Source organism: Filicampus tigris, chromosome 18 (assembly GCF_054856515.1).
Source record: "Filicampus tigris isolate MCC_2025a chromosome 18, RoL_Ftig_1.0, whole genome shotgun sequence".
Taxonomy (NCBI): Eukaryota; Metazoa; Chordata; class Actinopteri; order Syngnathiformes; family Syngnathidae; genus Filicampus; species Filicampus tigris.
Window position 1 is genome coordinate 9,183,369 of NC_141234.1, and position 21,067 is coordinate 9,204,435.

The window sequence follows — 21,067 nt, forward strand, 5'->3', positions numbered from 1 at the left end:
TACTGGGAGCTTCAACCCACTCTGCCTGGATGAACACCAGGAATCCAAACCACTACCATATAGGGGGACACAAATACTGTCATTGTGCAATCCCATTCCATTCCAAGAAATCATTTTATGCAGTAGGCTAAACTGCGCTGTCTTAATTTATACAGTAAAATGGTTTAAATGGTAATTCAGTATGTAACGTTGTTGAAAGTCTAAACCACAAATAATCAGTGACTCGTGCCTGCTGTAATTAGCCGCGATGCTCAGTGTGAGTTACACCAATGTTACATAAGGTCGGTTCAAGGGGAGCGCCGACTCTGTTCATCAACAGATGGTCATTGATTCTGTATCCTTTTCTCACTTGCGCTACCACAATAAGATCATTCAGGTGACCTGAGGTCTTTCTCTCTCTCTCTCGCTCTCTCTCACACACACACACGCGCGCATTTTTTTCCTTTCAGTTCCAGATGTTGTATTAGACTTTTATTTGACTTACCCTTGATAAGAAGCATTTATAAAAAATATGTTTACCTATTGTCTACATTTCTGACATGGTCATTTTATTAGGTACACCTGCTTAATCTTAATCTTATCCATATCCAATACTCTAGTTATCAAATATAGCTATCAATATTTTTGCCTTTAGGATAATATGGCCGTGAGTTTACTGAGAGATGTTACTGCTACATAAGAAAAGAGTTAAAAAAACAAAAGTTCATTTCAGGAGCTCAACTAAACAACTGAAACTCGTACATCATCGATTCTTACACCTTTCAGCAGGCCAATTCAACCTAATTTCGACACATATAATTTCAGATTTATGGAGATGAACTTGTACAACCAAATATTAGAATGTAGCGCAGTTTTACACACAATGGGAATTATAACTATATTGTTCTGTTCATCATATGCCTAATGTTATGGTCAGTGTACAAGCAGTATATTGTGCCTCACTGTATTTTCATTCAGCATTCCAAAAATTTTAAACATTTCACTCTCTCCTACATCAAAGTCACACTGAGATAGAGGCCGAATGATTGGCTTTGAGGCAGTATAGAAAAGAAATCCTTCCATACCGCTCATTCATTTAAAGGTTCGATGATATCACGTGATTATTTAAAAACAAAAAAATCTCACTTCATTGTCTGCAAAGTCCAATTTTGATACCGTTATACGTCAAAGCATTTGCAGCCTGCAACAGAGCCAGGCTTGATATCGCCGTTGACAGCGAGTGATTCAAGTCGTCGTCATGGTGATGCACTGGCGTGTCCGTTGTAGGAGATCTGAGGTATACCGTTACTGGAGTTGTCCAGGACATCCTGTTGAACGCACAAGCAATGCGTCATTGCGCAACTTACCCAAAGGGAAGCCATTTTTTTTTTTTTTCGCAACCTTCTCTGTCATCTCGTGCGAATGGTGCAGGGAGTGCTCTCTCTCCAGGAACATCCTCTGCTGCTCAGAGCTCGCCAGACGGCAGGTGAGCCAAGTGGATAATGTACATGAGGAGATCCCTAGGGACAAGACGGGAAACTCGAAGGCATATCGTCACACGTGCGCTTGGCGGTTGTCACGCTGCGCGTCCACTTTACCCAGGCAGGCCAGCGTCATGGCAGCAAGGTGGACGGATTGCATGGAATCTGGCCGCTTACTGAGCGCGCGGACAAACTGGAAGTTGAGGATGCCGCCGATCAGACCACAGATGCAGCAGGCTGAGAACAAAATCATCTAAGAAGACAAGAGGACAGTTGAGTGGAGGAAGAAAATCGAAATAATAAAGATGGGAGAGCCAGACAGTAAAAGTGTCAATCTTCATGACATCCTTAAATTTGCAATTTGGGTGAAAGAATAACGCATTTTTTTTTTTTTTAAAGTTTTCACCCACCAAAAAAATCACAATGATACATTCAACAAAACAGATTCGCATTATTCCCATTCCCATGTTCTCACCACATCATTCCACATCACTCCATCTTTGTCAATATCATCTTTCAATACCATTCCATATCATTCCACATTTCTCACCAAAATCATTCCACATCTCCATATTTTTTTTCCCCATTCAGCACTTCATCATTCATACGCAAGTCCTCCAGAAATGGCTTTTTTTTTCAGTTATGATAACCCTCCCACATGCCATTTTAAACTCATTTACAGCTTCTTTGTGCCTTTTAATCATCATTTCAATGTAATGACAACAAAGTTGTATCCAATGTAAGTAATATGCACTTCAGAAACACATGCATTGCATATTATGCATGTCTAGTTGACAATATGTATCTTTTAGGTTTTTCCTTTGATTCAAGTAATCAGCATTTTTATATAATACACTCCTTGTCTCTCTTGTAATTCAATTGAATTGATTACTATCATTATTGTTATGCATTCACTTGTTTACAGGAGTTTGATTTGGTGGTAAAGGTATTTATATATTTAAGATTTTTTGTGATTTATTCCGCATGTAAATTGGGGGCACATGTTACCTGAATTAAAGTTAATGGTAAAAACAATGCTGTTTGATTTCCTTTGTAAGTATACTGAAACTGCCGGGTACCTCATTATTTGGGCAGGCTCCGAGTCGCAGCCCGGCAATCATTTTTCCAACCAGGATGAGTTTAACGCAGGCCCCTTTATTCGGCAAGTCAAATCATCAGGTCAAGTTGATTTGCTGAGCATTGTATTCTGTCTCTTTGGAGTGAGCGGAGGTGCCTTCACTGCCTCCAACCACATTTAAAAAAGGACATCTCCAATTTCAGCCCTGGACTCGGGAACCAGACTTCGCTCGTGCAACCATTGGCCCGAAGGCACGGCGTGAGGGAGGCCGCGGGCGGGACGCGACGGGCGGAGAACTGACTATTGAAAATGAAAGGAAGCGTGCAGAGATGAAGACATGAGTGGCTGTAAGAGTTGGAGAAAGCGGCGATAAGTGGAGGTGGCTACAAAGGTCTCTGTTCCAATGTGCTGACACTGATCCATCATTAGCCAGACAAGCAGACATCCAGAGTGGAAGGCGAGGAAAGACGAGGACTTGAAAGAGACGCGGAAAGAGAAGAGGAGAGGTGACCGCTTGCCGCCTCTGCTTTCCTCAGACGTCTCTCACTGTACGCACACATTTGCACTAGTGCCGTAAAGACACAAGATGCCAAATTGTAAAAGAAGATGCCGGCCGAAGGTAGATCTGTGACGGAGAACCTTGTAAGTGATACTAAGTGTCAGAGCCAGATGAAGCAAGAGACACAAATGGGTTAAAAAGCATGAAATAATAATCGAGACTCCCCATGTGTCAAGCTGCTGGAGTCCTCTTCCTGTTTGCTGCAGCAAAAATAGTCTCCATCCAAAGAGAAATGGGCAGGTATTAGGCACAAGACGGGATGCATAAACAAAGGAAGGCTTACTGTACTTACAGTAAGGCCGGTCCTCTTTCGAGCACACAACACTCCACACATGCCGCAGAGCAGAAACTGAAAAAAGGAGAAACAAGACGCGAGTGCGAAAGAGGTCTGAGGTGCGAAAACGTCATAAAAAGTGCTTGTCTGTTTGAAATGTACAGCATGGACTGGCGAGCGGCCAATCGCAGGGCACACACAGACAACACCCTCCCATGCAAACGAAATGGGGCAATTTCCAGTTTTCAATGAACAAAACACGCAGCAGGTATTTTGAAAAATGTGGCAGGCAGAGGGAGGGGCCGAGCTGAGATTCAAACCATCGATCGTGAGGCAGTCATGATAGGACTCGACACCAAACAGGCACATCAAAAACGAAATCTGAAATCGGGATCGATGTAATTCACTTTACGTGATATCTTATGGGGGACTTTTTAAATATTACAACAACGTGCAGTCAACCAGCATCACCAAAAATAATAACATTTGAGGATCCACTGTCTTTTTGCCTTGTCATTTATAGGTGAAAGCAGTCGTTTTGATCAATGCTAGTTGGCATGAGCATTGTTATGAAGGAAAAAAAAAAAAAAAAAAAAAAAAAAGATCCCAGACACAAGCAAAGTCACCTGCTCCATTTTACACTATCTTAGCCAATCAACAGTGGGGGGGCTTCTCGGCTTGTGTTGTCAGCTACTCCTTCCTGCACACCCTTGCCAAAATAACGCTGTGAGGGTGATAACGCGCAAGAAAAATGCAGATTCATGAGTAAATAAATAAAGAACTATCCTACCCTTTGCACTGACCACACATGGAAGCACAAAAGCATTTCAATGCAATGAATGATAATGGAGCAATTCCTTACTGTAATAATCAGATCATCACGATCAATGTTTAGTCGTGAAAAAAGCGAATAGAGCAGCGATATAGGCTCAAGTCATATGGAGGAATGAATGTATTTTAAATCTCCCGAACACTCACACTGACTAGAGGTCAATCCATTCACAGTGCACTGTGCACAAGGGAGAAGAATGATTTTCTTTGACACTTAACTTTAAGGCACGTTGAATATATATATATATATATATATATATATATATATATATATATATATATATATATATTTTTTTTTTTTTTTTTTTACATGACAATTGATTGCATGTAAGTTGATATCAGTGTATTAAGAAATCCGGAAAAAAAAGTATTTCCAGAAAGTCAACATGGAATGAGAACATTTAATATTAATGAAAACTGCAGAAGGAGCTGTTTTATGTCGAGTGCTAAAGGGAGAAAATGAACTATACTGAAAGTATGTCAGCGAGATTAAACGTATCGACTGACATTTCACTGTCAAAAGTTTGCAGAATGACCTCCGGCTACTGTTAATAATGATGAAAATGTCCAAATCTATCCAACCATTTCTATGCAGCACAGCTTATCCTATTAGAGCAGTCATTCAGCAACATATATGAAAATGGAAAAGGGGCATTCGTGCTCACATTCTGACCTCTGGTCAATTTAGACTCTTCATACATGCATGTTTTGGAACGCAAGCTTCATATAAGGCCAGAATCTGAGCCTCGGAACTGTGAGGCAAAAGAAACCTCACAAAGGAGGTTACAAAAATACACTTGCAAAAACATTACAAGTCAGCATTGACGAGAAAGATGATGTCACCAGACAACCCACTTTTTGTGTTATTCTTATCTTGAAAATGACGACATGCACCGTAAATCTTAGCGAACTGATAAAACGATGACTATTTCTGGTCCACGTGCCACTTAGTAAAAGTAAGAAAGTCACGTACACAGAGTCCGCTCCACACGGGCGAAGCGTCGCCTTGCTGCGGCTTGTGCTCCCCCCGACCCCAGCTGATGCCCACGGCTCCGAGCACGATGCTGGCCACGCCCAGGCCCACCTCCACCACGGACAGGAGGAGAAGGCTCCACAGGATTTTGCGGCTGGAGCACATCCCGCCCGGGGCATCTCTCCGCCTCCGGCAGGAGAAGTCCGCTCCTCGGTTGCCGGGAGCGCGACGTGCGTGCGCCAACTACATCGGCAAAGGGGTTCCCGGATCCAAACAAGTTGCTTCGAGTTGTTCAAAAGTAATAACGAGAGTCCAAAGTCTACAAAAAGTGTCACTTGAAGAATATGAGAGATGAGGAGCGCCACTTGACGGCAGCAGGGATGAGAAGATTGCGATGTGACGTTCACGCGACGTGCCACGGCACGGGCACGGCCACGAAGAGGCGCGTGCACGCGAGTGCGCACGCCGTTAACCTATCCACGTTGCTGATTATTTACATCTACACAGGTGCATCTCAATAGGTTTTCATGTATGAACGTTCATTCATACATCATTTGCAAAAAGTTAAACTCATATATTCATTAAACAAATTTCTACACACACACCCAAAAAATCGACTTCTAATGTAAAATAATCGGTGTGCGGGTTGTATACCCATGTAGGCTACTTTTACTGTGCCCTCAAAATAACTCAACACTCAGCCATTACTGTTGAAATGGCTGGCAACAAAAGTGCCTACACCCCGAAGTGAAACTATACAAACTGGGCCCACTTAGGCATTTTCCTCCACAGTGTCATATGACTTATGCTACAAGTTTTCCGTTGTAAATGTGGAGCAGGTGTGTCAAATTTGGCTCTATGGCACTCTCATATTGGTCACTGGAGGTTCAATGTGGCACATCATGGCAAGGAAGATCTTTTTGTTGCTCTTCTTTAAGATGGCCTATAGGCAAAAAAAAAAAAAAAGCCAGCATCCTGAAAATGAGGTGCAGCACTGTGGCCAAGATATATCGGCATTTTACAAACTCGTTGATTCTAGATTTTTCTTGTGGAACTTATATCCAGCTATTTGTTGAAAAATTCATCCATATGCATTTTTTTGTGCTATATGAAACACCTTTAGATGCCACCAAACCCTGTCCAAAGAGGAATTGGTGTCAAGGATGTATGTTGAAGTGATGCATGTCAACTGAGAGACAAGCACTATATTGTTGGACAGCAGCTGAGTTTCGCCTGGATGGTTAGCGGATGTTACAGAGTAGCTTTGCCGCATGTGTTGTGCCTTTTTTTCAAAATCAAACTCTTCAAAGTCATTTACACAACTGAAAAAAAAAAACAGGAAGGCACACTAAGTAGCAAACATGTCCAGAAAAAAAAAAAATCAAACTAAATCAGCATTCCAAAAAGAGTTGAATGAATGATTTTAGTTTTCTTTAGCAACCATGGATGATGAAGGGAAAAGCCCCCAATGATTGCAGGCTTTCCCGAGTAATCGCACTCAGCCACGGCTCCTATGTAAAATCAATGCATGAAGACATCAGAGTTTGTGCTATCTTTTTATCGCGCCACTGCCGGCTTTTTAACTGATCAATCAACCATAGTATTGACTAGCTTGAAGGTAAAAGCAGCTTGTAGAGAAACATGAAGCGGCGTCTTTTACTGTACACTGACTAATGGAATGTGTTTGCATTTCGCGCTCTGCATGACAACCCTTTCAGTCAGTGACATATGAGGAAAAGAACTGTTTGCACTTCGGATTATAACCCACAAGACTATTTTTAAACATTTTACGTAATGTGCTACAGGGGCAATCTGTAACATCTTCCATAGGAATGTATTCAATCAAATGTCGGGATGTCTAGATTCATTTAAAGCGGAAGTCAACCCAAGCATATTTTTTTTCAAGAATATGTTCCCAGCAGGCCCACTAGTTGAAACACAGCCTTCTGATTAATTTTGCGTTTGTGGATTATAAATGAAGTAGCAGAATGCACTTGTTTTTAGCCATCTCCGGGGGTGGCCATTTTGTCTTCTGTCGACTGAAAATGACATCACAACTGCTCACAAACACCAATCGCAGCTGACCTGTTCTCTGAATCTGAGCCGTGATTGGTCGTTGTGAGCGGTTGTGATGTCATTTTCAGTCGACAGAAGACAAAATGGCCGCCCCCAGAGATGGCTAAACACGAGTGGATTAACACTTATTAACACAAACGCAATATTTATCAGAATGCCTTGTTTCAACTCGTGGGCTTGCATAAAACATATTCTTGAAAAAAATATGTTTGCGTTGACTTCCGCTTCAAACACCAAAAAGTCCATAAGAAATGAAAAAATAACGACTCGATAAAAACATATAGTATCGCCATAGTTTTCCTGCAGCGGTCATAAATCCAGTTTTACAAAATATTATTTGGTGGTTACAGAGAGTAAAAACAAGTTGAGGAACATATTTGAAAAAGATTACTTTGGTAGAAGTTTGATCAAGTGTGGAAAATAAAAGCATGAGAAGCCCCAGACGGATAACTTACAAGTAAGCCAAAGGCAGCAAGTAAGCGAGTGCAGCTATTGAAGATATATAAACTTGCTTCCACTTAAGTGGATAAAGAAAGGAGTTAGCAGGAGGTGCCAGGGACCCTGCTATCCCTCGAGGCCCATTATAAGCTTCCCAGTTGCCATCCACTGCCACTGTGGGCCCACAATCATTAGATGACTGGTCTGTAATAGCTGGGAGAGGACAGTGAAAATCTGTCATCTTTCCCACAAGAGCAGAGGAGGGAAATGAAGCAAAGAGGCTGCGGGTCACTCAGAGATTGACTTTGTTTCCATTGCATCAGTGCAGTTGTGACATCATGAAGTCAGACCGTTGTGCGGTTGTGTGTGACTTTTTACTAAACAACCCGTGAAGCCCCATGATGATAGCGTTAGTGTTAATGCGTCGGTAGACAGTAGCTGCATTGGAGAAAACAGCTGCGCCGGAGACGGTAGTAGTACAATGCTCAATGACAACACTACTGGGGTCGTATTCAGATGTCATTTTTTTTGATTGGCTAGCAGCTTTACACATTGATTAGCTTTTAAAATTGCATTGCCAGTGAAGTCCCACGTTATGCGCAGGGGCAGGCTGGACTAAGTTTTGGTATTTTCACAAACCCGTGCAAGCGGGTGCAAAAAGGGTGTTTTGCGCCGCTGCGGGCGAGAACGCGGCCGAGAACGCGGCCGACTTGATTCGCGGACATTACTTCAGCAATCGCAGTCTTTGCAAGGATTATCGTTTACTTTGAGCAATAGTCTTCTAAAATAACAGCACTCTTCCAGATACGATGACAACAACGACAAGTGTCCTCCCGGTGGACACGCACGCTTCCGGTCCATGCTAACCATACAGACACAATGCAGCGGCCGTAGATGAGGGGCCATTACAGTAGAAATCAATGTAACGTCTTACATTACATGATGGCCACGTCGTGAGGTCGTTTGTCACCGTAAAGGTGCTTGTTAGCTGCATATGCTAAAAGTCAAAGGTGCTGCTTAATGATGCTGCATTCGCTCCGGGTGTCCTTGTGCACTCAATACGAGTGTCATTAAAGGCATCGCTGTGGCACTAAGGAAAGTGTATGGACTAAAAAAAAAAACAAAAAAAAAACGAGGTGGATAACGTGATGAAATATATAAACGGATATCATCATTTTAGACATGTATATGTATACATTGTAGTAAAATGTATCCTAAACCTAAAATGTGCACGTTTTTTGAAAGTGTGACATATATAAGATCTATTCATTTAAGGATGTGTTTATTATTGTGGTTACAACATTGATTTAGACTTGCATTGTATTATAATGAGAGCCGTTTCTAATATTTTGATGTCCTTTTCATTCCAATATATTTACAATGCAAATCTTATGTAGAAATTTGTGCTGATTTTTTTTTTTTTTGTTCTTTATAAAGACAATTTTGTTGCTATGATAACATTTGATTGAGTCTCGACTAACAGAATTACATACAGACACAAAAAAAAAAAAAAAACAGACTTAAAATGGCTGCCACGTTTTTGGGTTGTCATGGTCAACATGTCCACATAGTGTTTGGGATCTATTTCCTGTATTTCCTGAGATGTATCGCTCAGCATTTGAGTCACATATGCTGCGTTGGCTAGCTCCTCTGCAGAGTAAACAGAGTTGTTATAAAGTATTAAACACATCACAGCAGGAACCACTATGACGCACCCCCCCTCACACACACACACACACTTACATACAGTCGAAGAGAGTCCCAGTGCCGAGTCAGTGGCCTCTAAATTTCCTCTCATCTCAGTGAAATTGGATCTGTGCCTCCATCCTGTGTGAGGAGCTCGAACATTAAACCGTCCTCCACTATTTTGCCCTCCCTCTGAGGATGAAATGACAACGTAAGTAAAGGGACAGGGAGCATGATACACTCTTTTTGGAGGATAACACGCAGATTAAACAAAGATGACAAATCACACCAAATCTGTGAAATAATTCACTTTTAGATTCCTCTCGCAGAATGTCATTCGGTTTTGAGGGGAGAATTGTAGGGCTCTTGACAAACAAGGCCACTAGAGGGCGCCACCTCACAGGGTGAGTCACGCAGAGACTCCAGATTGACAGCGGCAAAGTATGAGTTTGAAAAGCGGCTGAAAGCAGGAAGAAAATGCGACCTGGAATAAGTTGGCATTACTCAAATTGTTTTGGAGTAGTTAAAACAGCTGTCAGAATTGCTGAAAAATGTCGGTAAATTGTATACCTGTTGTCCTTCAACCAACTCAAATTATTATGTAATTAGTTGAGTGAAATAAATGCAGAATCGGATGATATGATTGAGTTTTTCTTTTAGATGTGTTAAATAAACAGACCAACAAAAAAAGTATCAAACCTAACTATTTTCATTTGTTTTTGTCATAAGAAAAACGTTGAGGTGACAAAAAGTAAATCCAGCGTGTCACATGGAATAGCTCTGTACGGTGGTGATGACTCAATTTGAGTAATTTTGCAGACGAGCACGGGACGGCGGATCTACGAGGGCGAGGGCTGCGCCGCTGTGGGAGTGCTCAGAGCCTACCTCAATTAAAGACAAAGTGGCTCCTTTCTTTTCTTTAAATGCAGCCTGCCAGAGTCCGACATGGCCGAAGCACAGTTCGCATCATCACGTACTCATATGTGTACCTTTGATTTGAAATATTATGTGTCTTACATGAAATATGCAGACGAGGTTGCATCTTTGTTTCTGAAAGGAATATTCAGAGTATGTTGAGAACTTTGCCGTCTCCCTGCGATCCTAATCTTGTTAAATGAGCAACACACTCCCTGCTCAGTTGACAGGATTTGCGTGTTTCCAACGTGTCAAACAATCACCCCGACGTTATCATTCCCTTCCTCATGTGACTTGGCCTTACCACGCGAGAAGCTTACGGCATGACACGCTTAACCAGAATAACTGGGAAGAAAACCCCCAAACTTCCCATAGGACGACGGTGCGGTCCAAAGTCCACTTTCGCAGCTGTGTGTGTGTTTGTGTGTTCATGCGGACAAAAGAAGGACGATAGGGAAGCACATGGACCTTTTCAAGTCCACTACAGAGAATCACTTTCTGCTTTATGGTGACATCATGCCGAATGACGCACAGGGAGTGGGAGAGCCACACACCATCAACCATACTTGGACAAATAAATGCTCACTCGCACACACACACACGTAGAGTTGTAAAGGTGACGCAATAGCTCACTGAGGCTTTTTGTTCGCCGCGGTTCAAGTGACTGATTTGGGTCCCAGTCTATTGTTAAAACATACAGACGGCACAGTGCAGCCAAAGACACATAAATTACTAGTACGTACGCCACACCATTTACACGCCACTGTTGTCAGAGTCTTCCCCCCCCCCCCGTCCCCACAAGGTAATGATACAAAATGTATTCTGGGAGTTTTGAGAGAGCGTGCGCACGATCAAAGACGCTCTCATTTTTCCACGATTTCTTTTACTCAAGTGTGGCTTTTGTGAATTCTCGCCCGATACTACAAAGCCATCATTGACAGTTCTGACCGTCCTTGATATCAGCTCGCTACTAGATTATCTTGGACGCAGTTTTCGGGAAGGGAGGAGCAGGAAGGTGAAAGAGAAACCGACAGCATTCACTAATGAATTTTTGGGAAGATGACCGATTGGGTTTATCTTCATTTCCCATTTAAGGCCGCATGCAGAAAATTGGAAGGAAATGGGTGGCTTACTTCACCTTGTGTTTAAGAAAACTGAATATGCTCCAGGTCAGTGGTTCTCAAGTACCAGCCAAAATAAAATACTTTGGCTCTCCAAGTACTACCACGATGACCCACATTAAAATCAGAAGATTAGGATTAAAAATTGATCAAAAATCCTAACAAGTACATTATATATACTTATAATATATATATTTGTATGATGCAATAACGCTATGCATTTTGAACATTAACACTGTGCTCATTTAAACAAAAATAACCCTGGAATATTTCCTAGGGCGGTATGTCGGCTCCCTCTAGTGGTACGCAAATGAATCACTGAATTAAATGTCCAAACTGTGCATAATGCGACAGTGGCATAAATTATACATACATTGGCATTTCATCTTTTAGAACTGCTTGTTTGAAAAAAAAAAAAGATACAATTTCAATTTACCTTAAGGCGGAAGTCAACCCAAACATGTTTTTTCATCGATCACGGCTGACCTGTTTTCTGAATCTGAGCCGTGATTGGTCGTTGCAAGCAGTTGTGATGTCATTTTCAGTCGACAGAAGACAAAATGGCCGCCCCCAGAGATGTCTAAAAACGAGTGGATTTACACTTATTCCACAAACGCAATATTTATCAGAATGCCCTGTTTCGACTCGTGGGCTTGCGGAGAACATATTCTTGAGAAAAAAATGTTAAGTGTAAGTGTAATGAATCATTATTCAAAATCAGTTCATTTTTCTTTTCCTATATTCAAGCACAAGTTTTACTGTTCAAACCGTGCTGCGTTTTTTTTTTTTATGAACACACGTGCCTACTATGTTGCGGTATTTGAATATTGGAGATCACAGAGGTCAATATGTTTTGGGTGGTTTTGAAAACCACTTTCCTAGGGGATTTTCTTGGTGTGTGTGACTCTCCTTTGTACCGGCCCACTCAGTAATACAGGTTGCAACTCATTAATTACTGCATGACTGGAAGAAGCAAACAATGGCTGCATTGGGGCCACATTGGTCATCAGTTATCAGCAAGACTTTTTTTTTTTTTTTTTTTTACTGGATAAAAGGAGTTGGACATCAGAGGAGATTACAAACACGATTGCCCGGTCTGGTTACACACATCTCCACACACACCAACACAACCCACACAAAATCACAGCGTACACTGTTTGTGTGTGTACGAGACAAGACCAAACCACCAAGCATGTGATGGTTACTCCTCGGTGCTGTAGTCCAAAATGTGTTTCCCCCCTGATTACAGACATCTAGGCCCCAGGACCACAAACTGGTGACCTTTCTTTCTCATATTGAGGTTGGCAGAGAGCCGCGCAGCTCTGTTTGGCCTTGACAGAATTACGCCTCCCGGCAGCTGGCACCCAGGATGTGGCTGAGAAACTCCGGGACTCTCCAAGACTCCCTGGTGAGTGAAAGTGGGCATGAAGAGGGCATTGAATGAGCGAGGCCCTCGGGGATTCTGGCCTTTCATGTCATTCTGAACAGTTTTGACTTTTTCTTTCTTTTTTTCTTTTTTTAATTTGCCATGACTGTTGTTGTTACTGTGAGGTAATATTTATATTTGGGTGTTAATCGAAATGAAAATGTGAGCAACACTGAGCAAAAACTACTGCAATAAAGCGGTTGACGGTGAAACAGATGCGTGTACCTAAAAATATCTTTGTCAAGCTTTGTAGGTGGCAGCAAAAACGAAGCGTTTGAATTTAGGTGAAGATTTGGATCAATGTGGAGATTCAGGATTTTTGTCACCGTCCATGAACCAGGAAGTAGTCTGCTCACAAGCCAAACGAATGTCTTTTTAACACCGTAGTTTGGCCTTGATAAATGTCTGCGCTCAACTGGCGGACATTTTAGCCAAAGACCTTGGCGTTGTATTGTATTTGATGGCCGATTTTTCGACTACTTACATGCCACGTTCCATTTTTAATTAATAAGCACTTTGAAGTTTCCCCAAAACATAAATGTTGCTCTTTCTTCATATGATTAAAAAAAATACAATAAAAAAACCCTCCTGAAATGCCATTAATCCTTTCCAGCCTTTGCCCCCCCAAAAACTATTTTCTTTGTCATGTGTATTTTAACGGGGAAAATATTCCATTTACTTTTTAAAAACATACAGTAACTACATAATTAGAATAAAAGCTTCTTCGGTGTGCCAGCTTTGGCCACCTGGGGGCAGTATAACACCGAATTTTCATTTTGACATCTCCTCACCTTTTCAGCTCATCAGTACAGCACTTATATGTTCTTCGTCGCAGTAGATAAAGAGTATACGACTGTGAAAACGGTTATATTTGTATTTCTACATGTGTTGCGGCACCGTTTATACTAAAAATTGTTGTGCTCAACTCTATCTCCTAATATAGAATACTGCAATATGCATGAAGTTAAAATGCTGATATTCAACCTTTTATTTTATCTATTTGAAGTGCTAGCCCTTCATTGGATGGACAATGCTTTCAAAGATCCATTTTTTTAAATCTGCCTAGGGAAATTACATTTCCTCGGGGCTAAAAGTTTGTTAAAACAAAACAAAAAAAAAAAACACTGGTCACTGTGGTAGTGGAGCAGATGAAAGTCATGCTCGCGGTTGCATGAGGTGCAGCATTCCGCCTATGTTTTTGCGCAAACGCATTTGGCCATAAACACCACAGACGGTGAAAACAAAATGTCAGCAGTGACATGACAGCAATTACGGGGGTTTTCCTCGGTTACGTACACAGGGCGGATGTTTTTGGACGCTCAAATGATCATTCGCAACCACTAAGCCGCAAACAAAGTATTCAATTATGCTCTTCGTAACCAGTCAAGTACATTTCACCTTAACAATATTCCATCCGACCACAGAATGCAAAAGTGACATAGTAATGGATCATATTCGGATATTAACCTTGACACTTGACTGATGAGGTAGCATCCGCCAAGTTCAAGGTATTGTGGATTCAATGTGGAAAAACACGTGTGCAAACAGCACACTTGTTAAGGTAGGGGCTGCATTCAAGTGGATAATAGCTCTTGGGCCTTGCGACTATTGGATGCGGTATTTATTTTACAGGGGTTTCATTGTAGGTAAAGAGGAACAAGGGTGTGACAAATCAAAATTTTAGAGGAACAAGTGGACACATTTTATAGGTATTGATGCGGAACTAAAGAGCAATAACATCCTGAGGTATTTATGACATATTTTATCAGTTGCGAGGAAAGAGCAATAAAGTCAATGCTTTTTCGCTTTTCACCCAGCAGCTGTGGATTTATTGCACATACATTGTATTTAATGGTTTTTTTTTTTTTTTACCCGCTCTCTTTTTGTGCATACACCCCACATCCAAAAGTATTGGAACAGCGAGGCCAATGCCTTCATTTTGGCTGGAGTCTGAAGATGTTTGGATTTGACATCAAAAGAAGTGAATGAGGCGAGAGAGTCGCAAAGTTTTCATTTGCATCTGGATCTGATTCACAACTTAGAAGTTGGTTTGAATGCATCCGTTTTTCAAGTGAGCAAAAGAATATGAACATGTGACTGACAGCTCTGTTTTGTTGCCAAGGTGTGTCCTTTTTAAAGCTGAACGATTTTGAAAAACAACCTTAGATTTTTTTTTTTCCTCAATATTGCGATGTAATACTTGATTAATTATTTTTTTTTTTTTTTAACAAACAAGCAATAAATTAACCTGAAATTAATCTCAATTAATTACAAAAACATGCGGACTGCCCTTCTTAAGCTCTGCACTTTTCTACAAACTATTCAAATGGCTAAATAAGATAAACATACAAAAAATAAAAAATAAAGTCTACCAACGAACTGAAGTAGCAAAGGTTGTTTTTTGTTTCGGAATTGCAGCCTTTGCAATTTGAAAACTGCACTCTACTACATTGCTATGCTGATTTTAATTCGATTGATTGCTTAACCCTCGTCCTGCTGTCCTCCCATTTCGTTGTTTCTAAAATCAATAGACATTTATAGTCATTAAAGGTGAAACAAGATGAAAAATCAATCCGAGCCATTGCATGAGCATTTGACATTAGCCAGTACAACCATTTGGAAAGTTTTGAAAAAGAACGAACCCACAGGTGTTATAAGTAACAGAAAGGTCAACCATGGAAAAGGACGGCCCTTGACAACTGAAACGTTTTGAGTGCTTGAAAGAAAGACCGTAAAACACCTGTTAGTGACATCAGCGGCAACACAGGAGAGGCACTCATTTGCAAGAAGAACAAAAAGGCCAAAGCACAGAGACAACTTAAAAAAAATAAAATAAAATAAAAAAAAATCTGGAATAAAATTTATGAACTGAGACAAAGACCTTTACCAAGGTGATGGAAAAAGGTTCATGCTTGGCGGAAGAAATGACACACAAGTTCAAGTTTTGATGTCAAACACAAATGTTTTTAGGATACATAAAAAAAAAAATGAAAAGGAATCCGCCTCACGGTTCCACTACTTTTTGGAGGAGAGTATATAAATTCAGATGGCAGGAAAAAGATGTCCGTGTGGAAACAAAGCCTTTAGGTGCTTATTTCTGTTTAGAATGCAGAGCTATGAGCTGCCGGATTAGCGGTCATGGGCATCACTAAATTCCATTCCTGAATTCCTTGCAATTGTGCATTGACACTTTTTTTTTTTTTCACAACAGAGAGAACTTTTACAATGCTTCCCCTACAACTTTCTAGAGTTTCCTCATAATAATTCCCCAACTTATTATTATCTTTTTTTAATGCGCACCTTATTCACGTCACAAATCAAGATGAAATACGTAAGTATTTTGAGATTTGGTTTCAAGTTCCCACTGTGACATTCAAAATAGTGAAGTGCCTCTAGGCAGTTCATATGCCAGACAAGGTGACTGTGTACGCAAAATAACTCGTTCATAATGTCACCTTGACACGCAGGCGTGTATATGTACATATACATACATAACTCTCTCACCATGCTCATTTGGGCTAGCTGCTGTGGGTTTATGCATGGATGGGAATCCCTGCCTTGCTCCCATCTAACCTCTAACCCCGACTTTGTCCTCCCATCAGCGTATCTAGTTCGCGGCTGACAAGAGCGTGGGAGACAGTTCAGAGAAAGAAGAAAAAAAAAAAAAAAAATCAGTGAGGGGAGTCAACTTTGAAGGGGGGGAGACGGAAAGCGAAGGTGGGCAGGTGCTAGCGGGGGAGAGGTGCTACACATGTGGATGCTAACTGGTATTTGTGTGTGCGCCGCTGGAGAATGATGAGACCAGACCAGCGTGAGGGAAAGCTTAGCCGACTGCTAACACAAACAAATGTTGGGAGAGGACCACAGGGGGGGGGGGGGAAGGTAGATTGGGGGAAGAGTGTTTAGTGTCATCATTATGACAAGGATCTACCTCCAACATCCTGACGTTGAGCAGTATTGGCAAGGCCAGGGGTGTGTTTACACAAGAGTCCATTATCAAGTTGGCGGCGTGGAGGACACATTCATATTTTGACCACCCTCGCCCTGGAAGAGAAGAACTTTATGAGAGGGGCTTGGAATCTGGATTTTAGACATGGTTCACACACTGTTCATTTGAGCTGAAAATGAGATGACAATGCCATTTTTAAAAAAAAGCTGAAAATCAACACTTGTTCTTGAGCAATGCAGTAGATTCGTGTGCCGAAACTTGAAATGGCGAAATGTGCGTGCTAGCTCCCCGCCGGGCGCCATAGCTGCTACAGCAGGCAGGCCCTCTGTCGTTCTTTAGTGGAGGTTAGGTTTCAAACACTTTCATTCATATCAGAAACACTTTTCACTTTCTTGGGAGCCATAGTGAGCGCTAACTAAAAGAAAAAGAAAAAAAAAAAACTCAAACATACTGAGAAACATACTGGGTGATTTGCTTAAAGAAAAAATTTAATGATTTTTTTGTGCCACTTCACTGGAGGTTCTGTATCGCACAAATACTACAACTACATGTACACATATTTTGTTATTTAATTTTATTATTATTATTACATAATATTATATGTTATTATTGACTTTTCGGGTGTCTATCTATACTTGAGTATATATATATATTTTTTTTTTAACAATTAACACTTCGTCAGTCACATTGTCCATTTCTGATTGGTTGGTTTTCCTCAGATGTGGTGGTTTCTTTAAAAAAAAAAATCATATTAGAAGTAGAAGACAGAACCAGTGAGGGCTGTTCTTTCACAGATCCTTTCAATAATGTCAGATTTATACTGGAAGTTTTAACAAATATGACAAATTCCCCTTTTAAGCACCATCTCTGGTCTATAAGTGGAAGTTGTTAAAAAGGACACGGCCCACATAAAGGATTATGTCCAATTTAGATCAATTTAATTTGATGCCAAAAAAAAAAGGCAGTCCTAAAAGGTTTGGGTTAGGAAGAAGTCCAAGCAGTTGCAGCACAAGTGTTTCTTTACAAAGTGACATTCCCAACTACTGACCCGCCAGGCATAAAGGAGCATCGTCCCTTGTTTTTGCATTTTTGAGAGCGCTGTCGTCAAACCGCCAAATAAAACATTCCCGTTTTCACTCGGCCGTCAAGTAAACGCAGCGCGGTGTGTGTGTTTGCATCATTACCATAATTGAGAGTGACTGCGGGGGTAGCAAGAATGGCACCACCCCCACCCTCAAATTCCTGTTTGACAAATTATGCTAATGAATGAATGAGGACACAGTCGGCCCAGCTCCAGCCTTGTGAACAACAGATTGGGTCAAACGGATCAGATAAGGGACCCGCGTGAGTGTGCGCGCTTGCCGGCTGCGTATTGATCGGGTCTATTGGCACGCTCACAGTCGCAGTTTGGGCAGCGAGCCAATCACAACATGACTCTTTTATCTGGTGGGCTTCGCGAGGAGACACACATCCAATCACACCAAAGATGGCGGACTCCAGATTGTGTCTTTTGTCGGCGTACAGCTGCTGCTCTCCTGCTTGTTTAGGACATTTTTGGCTCCTGCTCAGAAGAGCGGCCAGCGAAGGTTACTCCATGTCATTAGAATCCGCGCACAATGGACCGAAAAAAAAAAAAAAAAACACTCCTCCTCCTACTACTTTAGCGCCAGCATGTGAATCCCTTCACGAGAGCGTAGCTTTGATTGACCCCCACCACTCCATCCTGGAACCCCAACATCCACACACATCCTCAAACACACACACAGGAGCGCTCGCTGCGGTTAAATGGCTCCCAGAAGAAGGAATATAAACACAAGTGTTCAATTTGAGGCCATAGTTCAAATGGAGTGCACCACACTGCTCCTGTCTATATCCCTGTTGTGTTAAAACATGGACAATCCATTATAGTATATTCTGACCTAACGTGTTTTATAAACTATGTGTCTCTGCTCATTGTGTTTAAGTTCCGCTAACCCGTCAATGGAATTTTGCATATAAATTAGCATTTAGCTAGTTGAATTTCATTAGATTAAATTACGGTTTGCTTGGACATTTGGGTGTTTAAATATGCACTGTAGAGTTCTCTTTTGTTCTATGTATTATAGTTTTACAGTAATCTTTAACTTGGAGTGACAAACAGCTTGAAGCAAGCATGCTGGGATCCTTTTTTTTTGGGGGGGGGGACTGTGCAAAGAAATTAGGTGCTAAAGAAAAACTTTATAAAGTGAGTTTTAATAAATTTAAATGTGAGAGGGGTATATTCATGAAAAATTGAAAACATTGTCTCTATACCACAGATTTTGAGTTGCTCTGAAGCACTTAAAGGACTGTAATACCCCCACGTGCGGGCAAAGAGAGCCACAGTTCCTGACGCACTTTCAGTCGTGTATTAATCTGTACATGAGAGTAAATGGGAAGACTTGCCAGCAGCTACAGAAGGCCAAAACTCACATCTCAGCGCTCACACAAAGACTAACTTGCCACGTTCCCGGTGTCACTCACAAGGCCGCGCCCCTTATAGGCATACAAAAAACACTACAGTTGTTATCGTGACTTTGCGGCAAAATAGCTAGCCTGCTAGCTAATGTCAGTGCAGCACGCTATCCATGATTAGGTTTGATTTTCCAACACATCTCATTTTAATCTCAATTTAATCATTTAGTCAACAATGTAAATTACAGCTTTGGATCCCTTTCCAAGCAATTTAAATCACGCAACGTCTTATTATCAACAGTCGCATCACACATTCAAGCTATGACGCTAAAGAAGAATGCTAAAATCATCATTCAAGCCATTCGGCCAAATGACTTGTATGGCTTTGTCTGCAAGCGGTGCACTCGATCTCTCTCTCTCTCTCTCTCTCTCTCTCTCTCTCTCTCTCTCTCTCTCTCTCTCTCTCTCTCTCTTGTTCCCTCGCTCGTTGCCATGGCATCGCCTACCTGAGTCAGTTCAGCGGCTATAACTCGCTGCCCCGTGCAGCATGTTCAGTCAGCATGCTGGCGCACGTTGGCGGCCACTTATTTGGGGTGGGCGAGTGGACCGCAGCTCCGGCTCGATCTTGACGGAGTGCGTGGATGGAGAGGGGGTGGGCGCGGGCGCTCACCGTTGCCGCACAAAAGCCGTTTCTTTACCTGCCCTCCTGGCGCTGGTGCGCGGGGGAGCGCGCCTCTAAGCTGATTGGAACCGGAGGATGTGAATACCTCCCCGGGATTAGAGGGTTATTGGCTGAGGAACAATGCTCCGCGGCTCGGCGCGCCATTCGCGGCTTTTGTTGGCGAGGCGGAGGACACACGGTCCCGGGTCTCCAGACTCCCACCAGTGAGTCCGCGCAGCTTCACCGCTCGGTCCGATCAACCACCCGGCGTGGATAATATGACTTCCTGGCCATTAACATATGGCAGCGTCCCTCTGTGTCTCCTGCTCATAGTGGTTGTCTGCGCTGGAACCTCCCATCCTGGTGAGTGGAGCCTCATTAGAGTCCAATTATAATCATACTGTATCTTTGCAATTAACCTACATTCTGTCTCATGGTCTCCCTGTGCAGCATCACTTCAACCCACAGTCACGCGTGTACTTTCCGCTGCGGGGGCTCTTGTTTCTTTTATCGTTTAGTATGACTTTGTTGTATTTTTCATATTGATTACTTCAGGCTACTAAAAAAAATTAAAAAATCCATCCATCCGTTTTCTACTCTCATATCTCAGAAGGAAATGCCATATTGACATTACAGGTTCATTCAAATGTATGTAAAATGACAACCAAAAAAAGCCATTACATCATACTAACTGAGCCGTGCCATATCGAATCTAAATCCCACACAGTTGAACTGAATCGGATTGTTCCACTTTCAAACTGTCCTTGAATTGTTTCGCACCCTGCATATCAAAAACCTATCGAACCGTCTTTTGTGGCGAGATGCACGCCCCTAACTGTGAATAGACAGATGGATGGATAGATGGATTTTCAATCAGAGGTGTGCTCGCTTTTGTTGCGACAATAATGGCTGTGTGTTGAGTTTTTTGAGGGAACAAGAAAACTTAGACCAGCCATCCATCCAATGCTGCTCAAAGCATCTCATAACATTGTGATTATTGCAGCCACATTATTCACCTGGTGAATGAAGATGTGATCTCACATAGATGTAACTAATTTCACAGATTAAAAAAAAGTATTCCTAACTGGCGGTTAAAAAACAAACAGCCAAACCTCCTATTTTCCTGTAAGATTGGTTAAAAAAATTATTTACTGCGACCAGTTAAATGTTGAGCTAATTGTGACATA

General features: G+C 41.8%; 2 protein-coding genes across 9 annotated transcripts in view; one reads left to right on the top strand and one right to left on the bottom strand.

Moving 5' to 3' along the window:
* tmem196 (transmembrane protein 196) overlaps window positions 1–21,067 on the bottom strand; it is a 25,415-nt gene continuing 4,348 nt past the window's right edge. Inside the window, exons 1-6 of one of the 5 annotated variants that reach the window (XM_086014919.1) lie at window positions 19,726–20,405; window positions 16,769–16,881; window positions 3,390–3,446; window positions 1,578–1,713; window positions 1,381–1,499; window positions 1–1,307 (exon numbers count right to left, since the gene is read on the bottom strand). In XM_086014919.1, the coding sequence (XP_085871045.1) occupies window positions 1,236–1,307; window positions 1,381–1,499; window positions 1,578–1,713; window positions 3,390–3,446; window positions 16,769–16,831 (447 nt within the window). In that variant the 5' untranslated portion in view covers window positions 16,832–16,881; window positions 19,726–20,405 and the 3' untranslated portion in view covers window positions 1–1,235. Of the gene's footprint in view, window positions 1,308–1,380; window positions 1,500–1,577; window positions 1,714–3,389; window positions 3,447–5,175; window positions 5,866–9,436; window positions 9,568–16,768; window positions 16,882–19,725; window positions 20,406–21,067 lie in introns of those variants that run through there. The other 4 variants (XM_086014920.1, XM_086014917.1, XM_086014916.1 and 1 more) reach the window with 4 other exon arrangements.
* The window catches only part of itgb8 (integrin, beta 8), a 13,876-nt gene continuing 12,551 nt past the window's right edge, over window positions 19,743–21,067 (top strand). For 2 of the 4 annotated variants that reach the window (XM_086014909.1, XM_086014910.1), the window contains exon 1: window positions 19,954–20,243. In XM_086014909.1, coding sequence (XP_085871035.1) covers window positions 20,159–20,243 — 85 coding nt within the window. In that variant the 5' untranslated portion in view covers window positions 19,954–20,158. Of the gene's footprint in view, window positions 20,244–21,067 lie in introns of all 4 variants that reach the window. The other 2 variants (XM_086014907.1, XM_086014908.1) reach the window with 2 other exon arrangements.